The sequence below is a fragment of the Acinonyx jubatus genome, chromosome A3, assembly GCF_027475565.1.
Source record: "Acinonyx jubatus isolate Ajub_Pintada_27869175 chromosome A3, VMU_Ajub_asm_v1.0, whole genome shotgun sequence".
Taxonomy (NCBI): Eukaryota; Metazoa; Chordata; class Mammalia; order Carnivora; family Felidae; genus Acinonyx; species Acinonyx jubatus.
The window spans coordinates 47,443,286-47,460,348 of record NC_069388.1 but is presented as its reverse complement, the minus strand read 5'-3'; the positions used below and the strand labels follow the sequence as shown (position 1 = coordinate 47,460,348).

At 42.5% G+C, this 17,063-nt stretch overlaps 1 protein-coding gene across 3 annotated transcripts; it reads right to left on the bottom strand.

Annotated features, from left to right (window-relative positions):
- Nucleotides 1-4,084: 4,084 nt before the first annotated feature.
- LOC106965621 (cystatin-13-like) lies at nucleotides 4,085-16,856 on the bottom strand. Of its 3 annotated transcripts, XM_053200319.1 has the most exons (5): nucleotides 16,623-16,856; nucleotides 14,736-14,808; nucleotides 13,743-14,077; nucleotides 8,001-8,114; nucleotides 4,085-4,260 (listed from the first exon to the last, which is right to left on the bottom strand). In XM_053200319.1, the coding sequence occupies exons 3-5, from the start codon at nucleotides 13,968-13,970 to the stop codon at nucleotides 4,177-4,179; spliced, it is 426 nt and encodes a 141-aa protein (XP_053056294.1). In that variant the 5' UTR covers nucleotides 13,971-14,077; nucleotides 14,736-14,808; nucleotides 16,623-16,856; the 3' UTR covers nucleotides 4,085-4,176. The 3 variants fall into 3 exon arrangements, with proteins under 3 accessions (XP_053056294.1, XP_014917171.1, XP_014917170.1); XM_015061685.3 differs by lacking the exon at nucleotides 14,736-14,808 and having other exon boundaries at nucleotides 13,743-14,074; XM_015061684.3 differs by lacking the exon at nucleotides 14,736-14,808 and having other exon boundaries at nucleotides 16,623-16,855.
- Nucleotides 16,857-17,063: the final 207 nt, after the last annotated feature.

Here is a 17,063-nt window from a genome sequence, read left to right as displayed (position 1 = left end):
AGACGGGGGAGAGCCTGGCAGTGGGCATCCTTGCTGCTGGCTGAGCATCACTCAGCATGGACACAGCTGTGCTCTTGTCCCACAGCACCCCCACCTAGTCCCAGACTTGAGTAGATTTTTCTGAAGATCCTCCCACCCACCACCCTCCTGCCTGCTCCCACATTGTTCTGTTCTGAGTTGTGCCTCAATCCACAGAGGGAAGCATAAAGGGACCTCTTTATCCACTGTGATCCCAACATATTTTCCACAGTCAATTCCACTAATTCTACTGAAGTACCATCAGGTGGCTCTAGGAGACAGTCTCCTGTGGTGGGAATGGGAGAGGTAACTGTCCAGGCCCTTTGTGAGCTCATCCCACCTCCTGGAACTGGGGGAGTGGAGCCAACAAGGTAAGGCATCAAGTTGTGGCTCCTGGCAGGGTCTCACTAAATTTTGTACCAGATCACATTTGTGGGGCTTCATTAATCGTTCCGCCCCTCCTCCTCCCATGGGAATCTACAGAGAGTAGGGATTTTGTCACAGTTTCTACTGTGCCCAAGGCCCTGAGGGTGAGTACATGTTTCAGGTGTTCCAGCTTTGTAATAAGTGTAGGACTGAGAGACCAGTTCTTGTGGGAAGATCCCTCTCCCTTACCCCGTCCATCCTTATTGGTTTGGGGTGGTCCTGCCTGCTTCTTTTCCAGAGTTTGTGTGTTAAAGGCACAGGGAAATGGGTTTCTGCATACTCACTGTTGCCATGAGGTAGGTCCTTAGGCAAAGCCCTGCCAGAGGCAGAGACAGAGGCAGCAAGTTGCTAGAAACATAATTCAGCTGCCTGGCCAGGTCTCAGTTCCCAGAAAGGAAAAGAGGCCCAGTCCATGGCTTAGTCTCAGGAGGGCTCCTTCTTCTCCTGAAACGTGAGTCAAGTGTTGACTCCACCACCCTAGCTGTTGGTTGACCTGTCAGCCTCAGTCTCTGGGTCAAGACCTGAAGCCTTGAAAATAGCTGTACTGGCTATCAAATGCTCTTCACATATTAATAGTGTTCTGCTCTGTGGCCACTTCACCAACTTCCAGGGGACATTGACACTTTCCTCAACTTTTCCAGGGTGTCAGGGTCATGATATAGCCTCAAGTAAATACAGGACTGAACACAAAGTAACAACAAAGTGGAAAGCTTGAGGAGGACTTGGAGGATGCCCAGGCTTCTCCCATTGGGGCCAGAAGGATAAGGGGGTTGGAACCTGGGGGAGGGGGAGCTGGCAGGTGATGTACATGAGAATATATCCCAGCAGCCTGCAGTCCTTGCCATATGCGTGAGCCTTAGCATGACTCTGTACATTCCAGATATCTACTCCAGTCCCTGATGCTGATACCCCTCAGATCTCAATACCTTACATGGGATTCAGACATGGGTTTCTCCCTGGCCCTTGTCTAGCCCAGGAAAGGAGCATGTCCTGCTTCAAGGTACATTTTTGACTCTCTTTTTTTCAAAATTTCTCATGATCAAAGGGAAAACGAGGACATGGTGGCAAAGCCAATGCTTCTGGCTTCCATGTGTCTTCTAAAGAGCACAATTTCCAGAGAAGTGTGAGAGAAGGATGCAATTTCTCTTTGGCAGCTGCCCACCCCCCCCACACACACACACCAGTGGCCCAGGCTTAGCCTTAATGAGCCTTCGAATCTTGGAAGGGAATGAGCCAATATTCAGACACTCAAGTGTCTCAGAGCCTATACATCCACACATTCCAGTTCTCTTCATGCTCACATATACCCCTGCCAACTGTCGAAATAAAAACTCAGAAATCTCAATGTAACTGTCTTGATCCTGATTCTTCATTCTTATTAACTCAGTGCATCAGAAGGGCCCAGGTAGTTTTGGAGAGTTAAACCCAAAGCAGTATCCCACTAATACTATCCAGATGACTTGGCTGTGGTTAGTACAGTCTGATTTGCCCCAGATATTTCAGGTATTATGGATAAGATGCAAACAATTAGTCCAGGGTGTGTGAATGTATTAGGTCTTTCCATGTGTGGAACCTCATTGTCAGGGCTAGGGGAGAAAGTCATGTGCCAGGGGCTGCTCATGGGAACAAGTGGGGCTGGCTAACTCCAGTTATAGAGCAAGAGAGAAAGTGTGCTGGCAGTTCAGGCTGTGCACCCACAGTGGTTGGGGGCTTAAGTGCAGAGGTGGGTAGAGAAGTACAAGATATAGGTGCTGCAGGTATAGGGATCCTCATCCCAAGGTAGGGGGAGCAATGTGATGAGACCCACTCTGTGTCCCCAGAGCTCCATGACCATGTGGAGGAGGATGGAGGCCAGGGTGTGCCTTCCCCAGGACACCACTTCTGGCTGAGGTGAGAAGGTGCAAACTGTTTCCTGTTGCCTGGCTTCCCCCAGACATAGCTCAGGTGGTCCCACGCTGTCCCTCACAGTGGATCTGAACTCCACTATGAGGTTGTTTCCTCCAGAATCTGACCTTAAGACAGAAATTCAAGTGCAAGTTGTTTACTTGGAGGTAATTATAGAAAATACCAGAAGACAATAGGGAAGTAGGAATGGGAAGCAGTATACAACAGTGAGCAGATTAACAATGTGGGCAACTAGGGCTTTTGTCTTTTCACCTCTCGGAGACTGGATAGAATATGCCTCAGTGTTTTCTTCCAGGGGTACAAAGTCTGAGGCATTCCTTCCACAGCACTCCAGCCACTTCCCACAGGTGGAGAGAAAGCCTTCAAAGAGGCTCAGTGTGGGTAGTGTTTACCTGTCAGCCAGGTGGCCTCTGATCTTCACTATCTCTCATATGTCTAAGATGACATGTGTCATCTAAGTAGCTCCTGTGCTACTACTGACACTGCCCTGGCTGGCCTTGACCTGCACATTAGTGCTGCAGTTTCCACATCCAGGTTTCAGAAAGTGCCTCTTTCTGGTCATGTTAACTATCTTCATTATCTTAGCCCACATCTACACACACACACACACACACACACACACACACACTTGTGCACAAACACACACACAGTGGTAACCAACCTCCAACATGGCCTCCACTGATCCTCATCTCCTGGCCTCACACCCTTGTAGAGTCCCCCCAAAACTGAACCAGAACTAATCTGGGTGGCAAATAGTACAAGGAAGAGGTGATGGTGTGTGACATCTGAAGCTGGATCACAAAGGGCTCAATGCCCTTTGGCTTCCATCTTGGTCTCTCAGAACATTCTATCTGGAGGAAGCCATATGAAGCACATAGCAGCCCTGTGGAGAGACTGACATGGAGGAGAACAGAGATCTCCTGTCAATGGCCAACGTCAACTTGTAGTCATGAGTGTGAGCCACCTGAGAAGTGGATTCTTCAGAGCCAAATTAACCCTCATGTGAGGGCAGTGTAGTCAATGACTGAGTGTAGCTACTCAGACACTCACTCAAGAGAGACAGTGACACCTGGAAACACCCCACCAAGTCTCCCTCAGATCCCTGACCCACTGACACCCTGAGAGACTTAAATTTCTTAAGCCACTAGGGGCAGGGTGATTAGACATGCAGCATTAGATAACTAACACATAAAACTGTGCACACACACATACACAAAACAGCTTACTATCCATGAAACATCCATCCCCTTGCATTTTTTCCCGCTTCACGTCAAAACCAAAAGTACATTGCAATCTAAAAATGACCCAACTATCTTCCAGTTGGATTGGTTGTCTAAAACTGTTTCTAAACCATTGGACTGTATCTTCCCTGGAGTCCTAGGCAGGAGGATTTTTGTGGAAATCCATGGAAGGAACACTCCCAAATAAGTCAGACCCTCAGAACCTTGATGAAATAACACATGAGCTCAAAACAGTTGAGCTTAGTTAGTTCTCCAGAAACAGCTGTCCTCCAGTTAGTTCTCCAGAAACAACTGTCAGTGAAAAGTAATTTGTCCTCAGCGTTCAATGAGATATTGGAAACAGGTTCATACGTTCTTCTGTTTATTGGTAGCAGATTGTCCTGCTAGTAGATGACAGAGTCAATTAGAACAGGCTGATCAATACTGTAAAAAGGCATTGTGTTCTCAGTATCAGCCCCTAAAGAGTAGATAAAAAAGCAAAAAAGTCACAAAAATGAAGCCAATGGGTCAGTTTATTTAAATGTTTTGCAAGTGTCTTTGCTTCTTTAAAATGGAAGTGAGAGCAGCTGAATATGCTAGAAGATAATTAGACCTCTTTGCATTGTTTCTTCAGCATAGTGAACTCAAATTTCCAAGGTTTGGTTGCAACAATAAAGGTGCAATAAAACATCTAAAAAAGACAAAAAGAATAATCAGCTTATAAGAAAGAAAAATAAAAAGCAAACAAATAAACATATGTTTCTATTTCCAGGTACCAGTATTTGGCTTCAGGGTGGCTAAAGGCTGCCTGAGCCAGTCATGCCTCCACAGTCTCTGGAACTGTTGAACCTGAGGCCGTCTGGGAGAGGAGCCAGCCTCATTCACCAGGATGGACCACTGCCAATTCATCTCCATGTGATCTGAAGCCATCACGGATGTCTGAGCCATCATGGATAGCTGGACCCCAGAATAGCTGGACCCCAGAAACTGATTATTCTCAGAAATCCTCATCTCCAGATCTGTTTCTCATCTAGCCACCCTGACTTCCCTTCAGCCCACTAAGACTCCATGTTGCATGGAAACCCCAGTGAATCCTACCCAGGAGCTACAACCCAACAAGAATAGTATAGAGTCCTGTATCCCTTGGTGAGGCTGGTCAAAATCAGGCCAGAGATGAGAAGCAAAGACTGCAGCCAGGGAGCTAAGGGGACACACAGAGCTCTTCCCAGGGCCTGCAGAATGAGCAGAATTTCAGGTTCCTGGTGCGGGATGAGTTCAACTAAAATCTTTATTCAGTTAGAATAAAAATATAAACTAGGAATGCCTCCACTATATCAATGGAAACATGAATGGCAACATCCAATAGAATTGAAGTTATATAAGATAAAAATACTGATATACAAGTACTGATAAAAAATCAGCTTGAGGAATAAAATAGGACCAAGCTACCAGCAATCCAGACAGACCATTGGAGAACTAAGGCCAGTCCAGGGATGCATCCCAGCTAGAGTGGCATCTGGGATGGGTTCAGCTGGTTCCCAGCAGTGGTAGGAAGGGGAGAGAGTGGATTTATCAGACAGTTAACTAATTGCTTAATTTCTGGATCAGCCAAAGTAGACAGGAAACAATCAGAAAGAAGAGAAATTTAAAAACAAAATATCAGGATCAATTCTAGAGGACATTTAAACAATGTATATCAAAAATCTTTAAGAAGCGAAAAATTACTAAATGAGTAGTTCAACTTCCAGGAACTTTACCTGCATGGAAACAATAACCAGATATACATTCAAATAGAAATAAAGAATATTAATTAAAGCACTGTTCATAATAGCTAAAAATTAGGAAAACTTAACCAATTCTCAGGAATTTGCTTAGAAAAATGTGTAAAACCATTAAATAAAATCACAGTTTCACTATATGATGCTCTCACATAATTTTACAGTTTTAGAAATTCTTAGAACTTATTATTAAGTGAAAATCTAGATTATAATACAGTAGAGAGTATGAGCCCAATTGCACAAAATACAAATATAAAATATAGGAAAGTTAATATAAATAACAATATATTGACAGTGGTAAACTCTACATAAGAGTATTTATAGTTGATTTTAAGTAATTTAATACTTTTGAAGGTTCCAAATTTTCTACATGAAATGAATCAAGCCAATAACTATTTAAAATCATATCAAGTTTTAAATTTATATTCCAAAGAGCTCAGATGTTTGCCTTTTCATCATTTCTAAATCCCAACAAATCATTGAAGGAAGTGTTTAGGTCAAATCTGTAAGAGTTCTATGAAATGAGAAAGGACCCTGTGCAAGGACAGAGACAGAGAGGATTCTCCATGTGATAAGAAGTGGATGCAATCAAAGTGATGGAGTCTTCTGAGCAGCAGAAGCTCCATGTAGAGGATGAGATCATAAGAGGAAACCAAGAAAGCAAACTGTCTCTAAACCCCACAAGACTTGAAGTCATCCTCAATTCTTCTCTCACTCACCATGTCCAATCCATCAGAAATTCGAACCAAGCCTTTCACAGACATCCAGAACCCAGTACCTCTAGCATCCTAACCAAAATCACAGACTCCTACTGATCTTGCTGTCTCCATCCCTGCCCCCATGCTGGCTCTTCTCCATGTGTCTCTCCATGTCTGCACTCCTATTTCTACCTGGCATGTCTCGAAAGCCCAATGACTTTTATGGGCTGTGTCAATGGGCACCTTTACCCTATGACCTCTACTGTCTGTGCCAAGGGTGCCTTTGCCTTCCAAGAGCTGTGTCAGTGGCCACTCTTGCCCTCTGACCTATATAGACCACATCAATGAGCACCCTCTGGCTTCCAGTTGGGTTCAGCCAAGGGGAGACAGAGGCAGGAGGTGGGAGGCATGAGGAGTTAAGGTCAGAGGGTTCCAATGGATTGGCTGTGGTTCCTGACAGGGACCCACAGATTGCTCCAGAAAAAAAAAAAAGATATTAAAAAGAAAAGCTTAATGATTACTAGGGATATTAAAACATCTCAACCTTACTAGAAATCAGGGAGTGACAATGTGAAAAGGTGACAAGATCACCTTTCTCATACATCAGAATGAAAACATTTAAGACTCAACCCCAAGTGCTGAGGGAACATGAACAACAACACACACCACTGATGAAAGGTATGCTGGTTCAGCCACTTTGGAGAGTAAAACAGGTTGTAAGTCACATGTGGTAGCCCACGAACGCTTAAGCTGCATGTGTGGCAGTATGGTGGCCCCACTCCCGAGCCCCCTCTGCCCCGGGGGAAAGTCCCAAACCTGCTCAGTCAGCACCTGTCTCAACAGTCACTGCTTCACTTGTTAAAAGTGAAAATTTAAGACAGCCACAGGTATGTAAAATAGCAAGATAGTTACATACAATGTAATACAGTCATATAAGAACTTAATATGCACTAATACAAATAATTTTAGCCAATTTCTATATACATTAAATGACCCAAGAAATCATTTGGCATAAATAATATTAGATTGTACTAACATAACAAATCTCAAAACATATTGTTGAGTGGAAAAAAAAGAACAAGAGAAAGTTCCAAAATTTGTGAACCTTTTGAAAAATATGCAAAACTCTACATACACAGATTAAATATTTAAAAAAAAACTGGTTAAGAACACCTCTCTCTCTCTCTCTCTCTCTCTCTCTCTGCCCCTGTCCTGTTCACACTGTCTTTCTCTATTTCTCAAAATAAATAAATAAACTTTAAAAACCTTAAAAAATAAAAATATTACTTAATTGAAGAGAAGTTCTAATAATTTATAATAATAGCCAACTTTCTAGATGTAGCCATTGACTTGCATTTGGTATTCATTAGAATACCTACTATTCATTGGAATATGAAGATGTGTTTTATTTGCACATTTGGGCAATTTTCAGGAACCACTAATCTGCCATTATTTTAGCTTAGCCATGTGTCATGCCAGCTTTAAGTATATACTAAATAGGTGTCTTCTGTGAAGACACAGAAATATACATACTTGTATATGCAGCTTCAATTATGAAAAAGAAAAAATGGATCTTCTATGAAAAGATAACAAAAACAAATTTGAAAAAGTGAAAAGGAAAGTTACATCTGTCCACCTGAACCTAGCCCAGCTTGCACAATAGTGAGAAATAATGAACAGGTATTGCTTTAAGCCACTAGGTGTCTATATGCATGCTGGTGGGGGTTAGGGGAAGGTGGTATCAGCAAAAAACAAAACAAAAAACAAACAAACAAACACCAATAAAAACGATAGAAACAATCTCTGTGTCTACAATCTGGCCATCCTGGATCCTGAATATGATCAGAATATGGTTTAGAAAGGAAACTAGAAAATCAAAGCAGGATTGGTCCTATTGATGTCCTCAGTCTGGTACACAGACCTAACTAAGGACTGCCCCCACTTGAGGCATATACCTTTTGCATTTGGGGGTCCTGTTGTAATAAGCAGTTTTCATTTTCTCCTGAAATTTTCTTGCACATTGTTCGGGCAATTTTGACTTCAAGAAAGTAATCCAAACTCTCTGTGACCTGTCAAGGAGCAATTTAAAAATTAGAGATCATAAACAAATACATGATATCAACTGCCATCTCTGATAAACGAGCATGTCGTTGACTACTTACAGCTAAGACTGTCTCCCTGTCTGCCTCCCTCCTACAGTTTCCTTGCCAGAAACTTTGGGATAACTGGAGGGGCAGGGGTTCTTCCCTTGATCCCTCTCCTTCTGTCTGTCTCTCATCACGATGTTGAATGTTAAATAATGACAACTGTCCCCAAGATAAGGCAAGAAAACTATCCCCCCAAAAATGCTTTCCCCAGAAAGGTAATGGTTTGCTTATTGGAGCCAGGTAAATAAACAGCAGAGTTTAAAATATCTTCATACTTAATAGATATTGGGGGAAGAAGACAAGACATCCCAGAACTCAAATTTACTTGGAGGGTATTGCTTCTCTCTCTAGCTTCTCTCCTCGGTACTTTTAGCAACCCCTTGTGATACACTCTCCTAAGTCCCTGACTTCAGGTCCTCTTCTTTACCTGTGCAGAACTCCCCACCAGTCCTTGTATTCCAGAGGGACCCATGGGGAAATTGAAATGCACAATGGCAAATGGAGACTTTCATTATTTAAAAGTGAGAACAAGGTAAGATTTTACAAGACTTAAGGGAGAGAAAGTATTAAAGAGAATCACTAAGTTAAACAGAATAATTGACCCTAGAAGAATCAGAGACAATTCAGAATATACAGTAAGCATTTTGGACATTCAAAAAAAGTTGCCCAGACATTAAAACAAAATGGTTGTGGTGGAAAGAATTCTAAGTATGGTTCTTGAATATCATATATACTTTACATTTTTTCAGTTATGTATATATGTGTATATAAAATGTTTGTAAGGACAGAGCCAACTGCCCTCAGGAAATGATGAGTCAGAAATTGAGTCTTCATTTCCATTTTTTAACTCAGCAACATCCAAATATACTCCTAGAGTTTGTTTTTATGATGGGATAACAAGTTTCTTAATGTCAATACAATCAGCTTTTGGGACTGGATAGATCTTTGTGGTGGGGGCTGTCCTGGGAACTGTAGGGTGCTTAGCAGCATCCCTGGTCTCTGCCCACTAGATGTCAGCAGCAGCCCCCTCTGGTTGTGATGACCAAAGATGCCTCCAGATATTGCCAAAAATTCCCTACCAAGCAAAATCCACGTCCACTTAAGAAACACTGCTTTATATCTGAGTAATACTTCCAAGTTAAAATTATCATAAAAACAAACTGCTCTGAATCATACTCAATAGCCACCAACCGACCATCAGCCCTATCTTGACCCCTGATTGCCCAGAAAAGGGAGGGGAATGGGGGTCCTGGCTGCTGAGGCAGCCCTGCCATAGACAGGCCCTCTGACCCTCCGGCTACAGTGTCCCACTACTCACACTTCATTCATATCACTTAATCAGTAACATATGCTCATTCCTAGCAGATATTCTGGGTTTAAATCTTGGCTTTTCTACATACTAGCTGTGTGTTCCTGAGCAAATTACTAAACACTTCAGTGCCTGTTTCCTCTTTAAAGTGCAAGAAAGTAGTTTCTATGTAATGAGTTGTGAGATTTGAATGAGCATATGAAAAGCAACCAGCCCCCAGGGCTGCTGGGTAGTTAAGTTTCTGACTCTCTGGCTAAAATGAACAAATCAGGAGACTATAGATGCTGGAGAGGATGTGGAGAAATGAGAACCCTCTTGCACTGTTGGTGGGAATGCAAACTGGTGCAGCCACTCCGGAAAACAGTGTGGAGATTCCTCAAAAAATTGAAAATAGATCCACCCTATGACTCAGCAATAGCACTGCTAGGAATTTACCTAAGGAATACAGGAGTGCTGATGCATAGGGGCACTTGTACCCCAATATTTATAGCAGCACTTTCAACAATAGCCAAGTTATGGAAAGAGCCTAAATGTGCATCAGCTGATGAATGGATAAAGAAATTGTGGTTTATATACACAATGGAATACTACTTGGCAATGAGAAAGAATGAAATATGGCCATTTTTAGCAACAGGGATGGAACTGGAGAGTGTTATGCTAAGTGAAATAAGTCATACAGAGAAAGACAGATACTATATGTCTTCACTCTTATGTGGATCCTGAGAAACTTAACAGAAGACCATGGGCGGGGGGAAGGAAAAATAAAGTTACAGAGGGAGAGAGCCAAACCATAAGAGACTCTTAAAAACTGAGAATAAACTGAGGGTTGATGGGGAGTGGGAGGGAGAGGAGGGTGGGTGATGGGCATTGAGGACGGCATCTGTTGGGAGGAGCACTGGGTGTTGTAAGGAAACCAATTTGACATTAAATTTCATATTAAAGAAAGGCTTCTGACTCGATTTTGGCTTAGGTCATGATCTCGTGGTTATTAATATGGAACCCCACTTTGGTCTTGGCAGTGACAGAAAAGAGTCTGCTTGGGATTTTCTCTCTCCCTCTCTGTCTCTCTGTCTCTCTGTCTCTCTCTCTCTTAAAATAAACTTTAAAACAAAATAGAGAAAGAAAAGGAAAAGCAACCAGAGTTGACCCTTGAACAATGTGGGGGTTACAGGCACAGTCAAAAATCCAAGTGGAAATTTTGACTCCTCAATAACTTAACTACAAATAGAAGACTTAACAATAACATAAACAATCAATTAACACATATTTTGTGTGTCATATATATTCTATACTGTATCCTTGCAATAAAGTAAGCTAGAGTAAACAAAATTTTATTTAAAAAAGTCATAAGGAAGAGAAAATATATTTACAGTACTGCACTGTATTTCTTGAAACAAATTAGCATATAATTGGACCCATGGTGCTCATTTTTACCATCATTCACCTCGCACAAAATCTACAGCAGAGCCTTAGTCAACTGTGAACTAGAGCAAGTGGTTGCAAACTTCTTTAAGAACTGGAGGGTGAATATTTTAGGCTCAGAACACACAGTCTTCTCACTGCAGTGCAAAAGTAGCCTTAGACAGCACTCAAATAATTCAGGTGACAATGCTCAATAAAACTTTATTTATAGACACAGAAATTTAAATTTTATGTAATTTTCATATCACAAAATACTATTTTTATTTTTTATAACCATTCTTAGTTCATGGGGCATACAAAATAAGCAGCAAGCCAGACTTGCCTGGAGGCTATAATTGTCTAACTCCTGATATAGATCTTTGTACGTTTAAGTTAAATCATCCAGTAAAATAAAGCTCTTTTCTTTATATAGAACCTGTGTGTGTGTTACTAAGTTTAATCTGAATTATCACCAAGCACTTTTCTTTTTGCTTTTTTTTTTGTTTGTTTAACATTTATTTATTTATGAGAGACAGAGAGAGAGAGAGAGAGAGAGAGAGAGAGAGAGTGCAAGTGGGGGAGGGGGAGGGAGAGAGGGAGACAGAATCTGAAGCAGGCTCCAGGCTCTGAGCTGTCAGCACAAAGCCCAGTGAGGGGCTCGAACTGACAAATTGTGAGATCATGACCTGAGGTGAAGTCAGACACTTAACTGACTGAGTCACCCAGGTGCTCCAAGGAATTTCAAATACCTCTGTTCTAGCCTCTTTTTGAATCTGTTTCAACCTGATTCTTTTGAATTCTTACCTGCATTCAAGAGTTACTATGAGCTGAGAAATAAAATGTACATTCATGGGGAAAAAAATAGCACACAGCACAAAATAATTTATAATTTGGAGGACATGAGAATTTGCAGTATATTTGATTAAATACCTGCCTATAAAGCAGAACCATTTATTTGTGGAAGTGAAAAAGCACAGATAAAGAGAAGTCCATGAAAGTATAGTTTTGGACAAGGTGGGAACTTCATTAAGGACAGGCACTAACCATAAATGAGACCCAAAGACAATTGATATTTATGAGGCTTTACTTTGGCCACCCAGTGGTGAGGGAGAGAGTCAAAGTCTGTGTGTGTGTTGAGGATGGACAAGGGGTCAAATGTCCCAGCCTCATAGAGGATGAAGCTGCCAAATGAGCCTTCTCTCCTGACCCTGTTAAGAAAACAGTAACCTGAGTAGGTTCCTGGTGACCTGGAGGGATGTACAGCAAAGGTTAGAAGGAAGAGGGGCAAGAGGGGACAGAGCTAGCGAAAGAGGAAGAAAAGCAAAAAATGCATCCCTGTACTGCATGTCACTTTGATGTTGCAGGGTAGCCCCCATGCCCCATTAGCCACTCTCTCTTCCCTTTCTTAAAGTCCAGCCAGACTGGCTGAACCCCCTTTCCTTCTGTGTGCCTACTGATTATTCTCTGGGGTTTCCCCAAACCACAGTCCAATCATCGTTCTCAGGAGACAGCATTGGTACTCTCTTCTATGATACAGTCCATATTCCAATTCCTCCAACTAGTCCAATAACATCTTTTATATGTTTTTTTTAATTATTCAAGAGATAAGACAAAACCACACATTGAATTTAGTTGTCCTGTTTCTTACATCTCCTTTAATCAAGCAGTTTTCCTGCTTTTTCTCCTTGTCTTTCATGACACTGATATTTTTAAGAGGTCTTACATAATGCTCTATAATATGGATTTGTCTAACTGTTCCTTCGTATTACCTTCAGGGGATGGATTTTTTTTTCTCCCAAGATTTTATTTAAGTTCAAGTTAGTTAACATATAGTGTAGTATTGGCTTCAGGAGTAGAATTTAGTGATTCATCACTTACATATAACACCCAGTGCTTATCACAACATCACTCCTTAATCCCCATCACCTGTTTAGCCTGTACCCCCACCCATATCCCCTCTAGCAACCCTCAGTTTGTTCTCTATAGTTAAGAGTCTCTTATGGTTTGCCTCCTTCTCTGTCTTTATTTTATTTTGTTTGTTTTGTTTATTTTATTTTATTTTATTTTGTTTTGTTTTGTTTTTCCTTCTCTTCTTTCAGGGGATGGATTTTAGACAAGAACACCATAGAAAGATAAGGTTGTGTCCTTTCCATGACATCACATCAGGGACACATGATGTCAATTTGTCCCAGTGTTGGTGATGAGCATTGGGTGAGCCAGGCATTCACCAGATTTCCTAATTGTAAGGGTATATTTTCCCTCTTATAATTAATGAAAGAATCCCTCCAGCAATTTGTCCTCCACACTGTCCCACCAAGTGGATGTAGGATTCATTGATGATGTTTGCCTGAAGTAGTTGTTGCCATTACGATTTGCTACTTACATAGTCTTTTACATCTAGAGGTAGGCATTTTCCTGTAAAGAAGAGCCTTCCCTTCTCTGTCCTGGTTCCTTTTTTTCAGCAAAAGCTGGATGTGCACTTTCTTTGCTTTTTCACTGTTACAATCCATGACCGTAATTACTCATTTTGATGATACCAGCCCAAACTATCCCAAACTTGGCCCTTCAAGAGCCCTTCTTGGGTTCTCACCTATGCTTTCTGATATGACTATAATCAATTTTGTTATTTTAATGGATATTTTATGTTTCATCCTGGAATAATAAAGGATGAATCCTAATTAATTTTCCTCCAAAAAAACCTAAAATAAAATTAATATATATTTGGCTAAAGACATTTCTCAGCTCTTTTCCACTCCCTGGTCTCTGTGGCCCTCCATGGATAATGGTACCCCCATGACTGCATCTTGGAGAGAAAGAGCAAGAAGAAAATGCTCACTGACCTGCTCCTGGGATTTCAGGACCTTCACCACCTTGTAGCTGTACCTGTCTTTGCTGGTCTTATTAAATTCTTTCATGGCAAACCACAGTGCTTGTTGCACATAGACGTAGGTTTCAGGGATGTCTTGGAATTTCCTCACCACCTTTGGCCTGCCCCAGGCATGAACACTTCCAGATACAAGGGCCACAGTGGCCACCAGGAGCAGCAGGCTCTGGCAGAGTCTGGCCATGGCACCTCAGCCAAGGGGGCACACGCCTTGTTCCTTTTTTCCTTCCAGGGCTGGACTGGGCTGGGCTGGCCCTGCTGCTTCTGCACCCCTAGATCTTCCTGGCACTGCTAGGAGTGAAAGAGGGATAACTTCTGTTATCTTTATGTCTTCTGGGCTTCTCTTTCTCCTTTCCCAAAGAGAAGAGGAGTGAGAAATCACAATCACAATTCAGAGCATTTTCCCATTTTGGCTGTTTCTTTCTAGAAGGATGCATGCCTCCATGCACTCACAACATTTCCCTTCCCTACCAGGAGATTCCTGCCTCCTTGTCTGTGAGGTCCCAACACATCCACTGCAGATGCCTGCCTGTATCAGGTTTCTATGCACAGAATGGGATAAGGACCTGCAACAGACACACTGCCACAGGGAGAACATTGGTCTCAAAACTCATCTCATTATTTCCTCTCCAGGAGCATGTATGAAAATCCTCAGCCAGAGCCTTTGTCCTGCCTCAAAAGTACCCCCTGCATCTTCCCCTGTTTCCAGTCAGGCTCACTATCAATCACACTGAGATCTATTTATGGGGTATTATTGAGTCATGCCAGGCCTCATAATAAGGATGTCACATGTTTCTCTTATTTAATCATCCCCTTTCGGGCCACATAACGAGTAACCCCTTTTTACACAGGAAGAAAGTGGGACTCACAGAGAGTTCAAGTAAATGCCTCAGGCTGCTTGACTGAGTGTCATAACTTTTGCCTGCCTGACACATACCTTCATACTTACCTCAGTCTAACAGATGAGAATGTGTAGATCACAGCTTGTAGTATAAATTTGTTTTTGAGGAGATTCCATTCTACTACAGAAGGTGAATCAGGATGTAGTTCGTGAGACAGAGGCACAACAGTTAATGTGTTAAATATAGGTAATGAAGAAACAAATCGCTTGAGAGATGTAGGGGTCAAGATCAGACCACCTCAAAACGAGCCACTTTAGCATGAAGATTATTTTGATTTAAAAAACAATCAAAACCGGGCTCCCAGGTGGCTCCAACTCTTGATTTTGGCTCCAGTCATGATCTCATGGTTCATGATCAAGCCCCATGTTAGGCTTCACGCTGACAGTGCAGAGCCTGCTTAGGATTCTCTCTCTCCCTCTCTCTTTCTCTCCCTCTCTCTCTGCCCTTTCCCTGCTTGAGCTCTCTCTCTCTCTCTTTCTCTCTCTCTCTCTCTCAAAATAAATAAATAAACTTTACTTTTTTATTTTTTTATTTTATTAATGTTTATTCATTTTTGAGAGAGAGAGAGAGAGAGAGAGAGAGAGAGAGAGAGAGCACTAGAGGGGGAGAGGCGAAGCAAGAGAGAGACACAGAATCTGAAGCAGGCTCCAGGCTCTGAGCTTTCAGCACAGAGCCCAATGTGGGGCTCAAACCCACAAACTGTGAGATCATGACCTGAGCCAAAGTTGGACGCTTAACCCACTGAGCCACCCAGGTACCCCTAAATAAATAAACTTTAAAAAACTAAAAATTAAAAGTAAAAAACAATCAAAATCTAGTAGATTCAGGAAAAGTTCTTTACTTCCTTCCCTCCCTCAATTGCCCAAAAAGAATTTAGATAGAGGGCCTGCTCCAGAAAGAGAGCTACCACCACAAACAACTATATTATGCTGTGAACAAGGTATGGTAGACAGGAAGGAACCTAGCAAGGCCTGTTGGATCAAAGCCCTCTCTGTGTTCCATTGTTTCTGTGGGCCCAACAAAGATTTGTTTACCAAACATCTATTCTTTTTCATTCTTCCTGAGGATTACATCCCTTCCCCTTGAAGTTCCAGACCCTGCCCCTTTTCCCTTAATTTGGAATCACATGCATACCTCAGTTTGCCTGTCTTTGGAATTTCCATATCTGTGTGAGTTCCCCATGTATATGAAATTAAATTTTATTTTTCTCCTGTCAGTTTGTTGCATGTCAATTTGGTTCTTAGTCTGGTTAGAAGAATCTTGAAGGAGACAGGAAATTTTTCCTCCCCCAGCAGAGACAAAGGCAGAATCCATAAGTTGTGTTCATCACAGACAAGCAGTAAGTACATCTTGCCTAAGTTGAACAAGGAATGTGATGGCAAAACGAAAAGACACCTGATATCCATCAGACACTAACTACACATGAGTTCCATGGAACACAGAATATTTATGATGTCTTATGTCAACCACACAACAATGATGCTATCCTGGCCCCATGTGTCTTCACCCTAGGAACCACCAACCAAATCCTCAGGATGTCTGGCTGTGACAGGCAGACCTGCCTGTGTGTCTCCTCAGTGCCAGGGTGTGCTTCTGACCTGCTGTGCAACTTTGATCAAACCTCCACTGTGGACACCATAACCCCATCAGTGGGGAGCCTGAGGCAGCAAAGAGTTGCCCAAGGTCCTGGCAAGATGGCCTTTCCATCTCCCCTGCTTGATTCCATATGTGGAGTGTGTTAATCTGCTCCCTTTCCTTTCCTAGCCTTTCACCTGATGGTTTGCACTGACTTGATACACATGGGACTTGCTCAAGCAGCTAACTTTGGCCTATGAGTTTCTCTGCTCCATGATATCTGAATGAATTGCCCGGGGCACACTTGGAGGCCACCCAGGCATCACAGTCCTTCCCCACCAGCTACACCCCAGATGTACCTTAGAACCAAGCTCTTCACCACTTTCCTGCTTGCTGAGGCTTAAGCTGGCTGTCCTCACCCACAGGTGGTATCTTTCTCCTTCCTGAGGACTTGAGCTCTAAGCAGGTCCCTTCGTGAGCCACTCTCCAGCCCCAACACATTCAGTTCATGCCCCTGGTCAGGGTGTCAGTCAGACCTGAGCTCAAGGGTGCTTCTGCCCTCTGGTTGCACTCCCTGGTCAGGTGGTCACATCTATGACCCCTTTGTGAGGTAAGCCCAGCCCCTCTGATGCTGTTCAAGTGTGGGGCACCTCTGATTGGTCGCTCAGCTCTCAGAGGCCCACAAGGTCAGTAAGAGCCACCAGTATCTGCCCCTAGTGCAGAAATCTTGCCTGTTCCATACCTCCTTGCTTTCTAAATTCCTGGGCTTTGGAATTGACCCCTTGGGAATTAAAGCACCT

Coding starts and splice junctions, on each gene's coding strand:
- LOC106965621 (XM_053200319.1), bottom strand. CDS start 13,970: ATGGCCAGACTCTGCCAGAGCCTGCTGCTCCTGGTGGCCACTGTGGCC. Junction 8,115..13,742: donor TCCTGAAATCCCAGGAGCAG/GTCAGTGAGCAT, acceptor GCTCCTTGACAG/GTCACAGAGAGTTTGGATTA. Junction 4,261..8,000: donor AGGACCCCCAAATGCAAAAG/GTATATGCCTCA, acceptor TGTCTTTTTTAG/ATGTTTTATTGCACCTTTAT.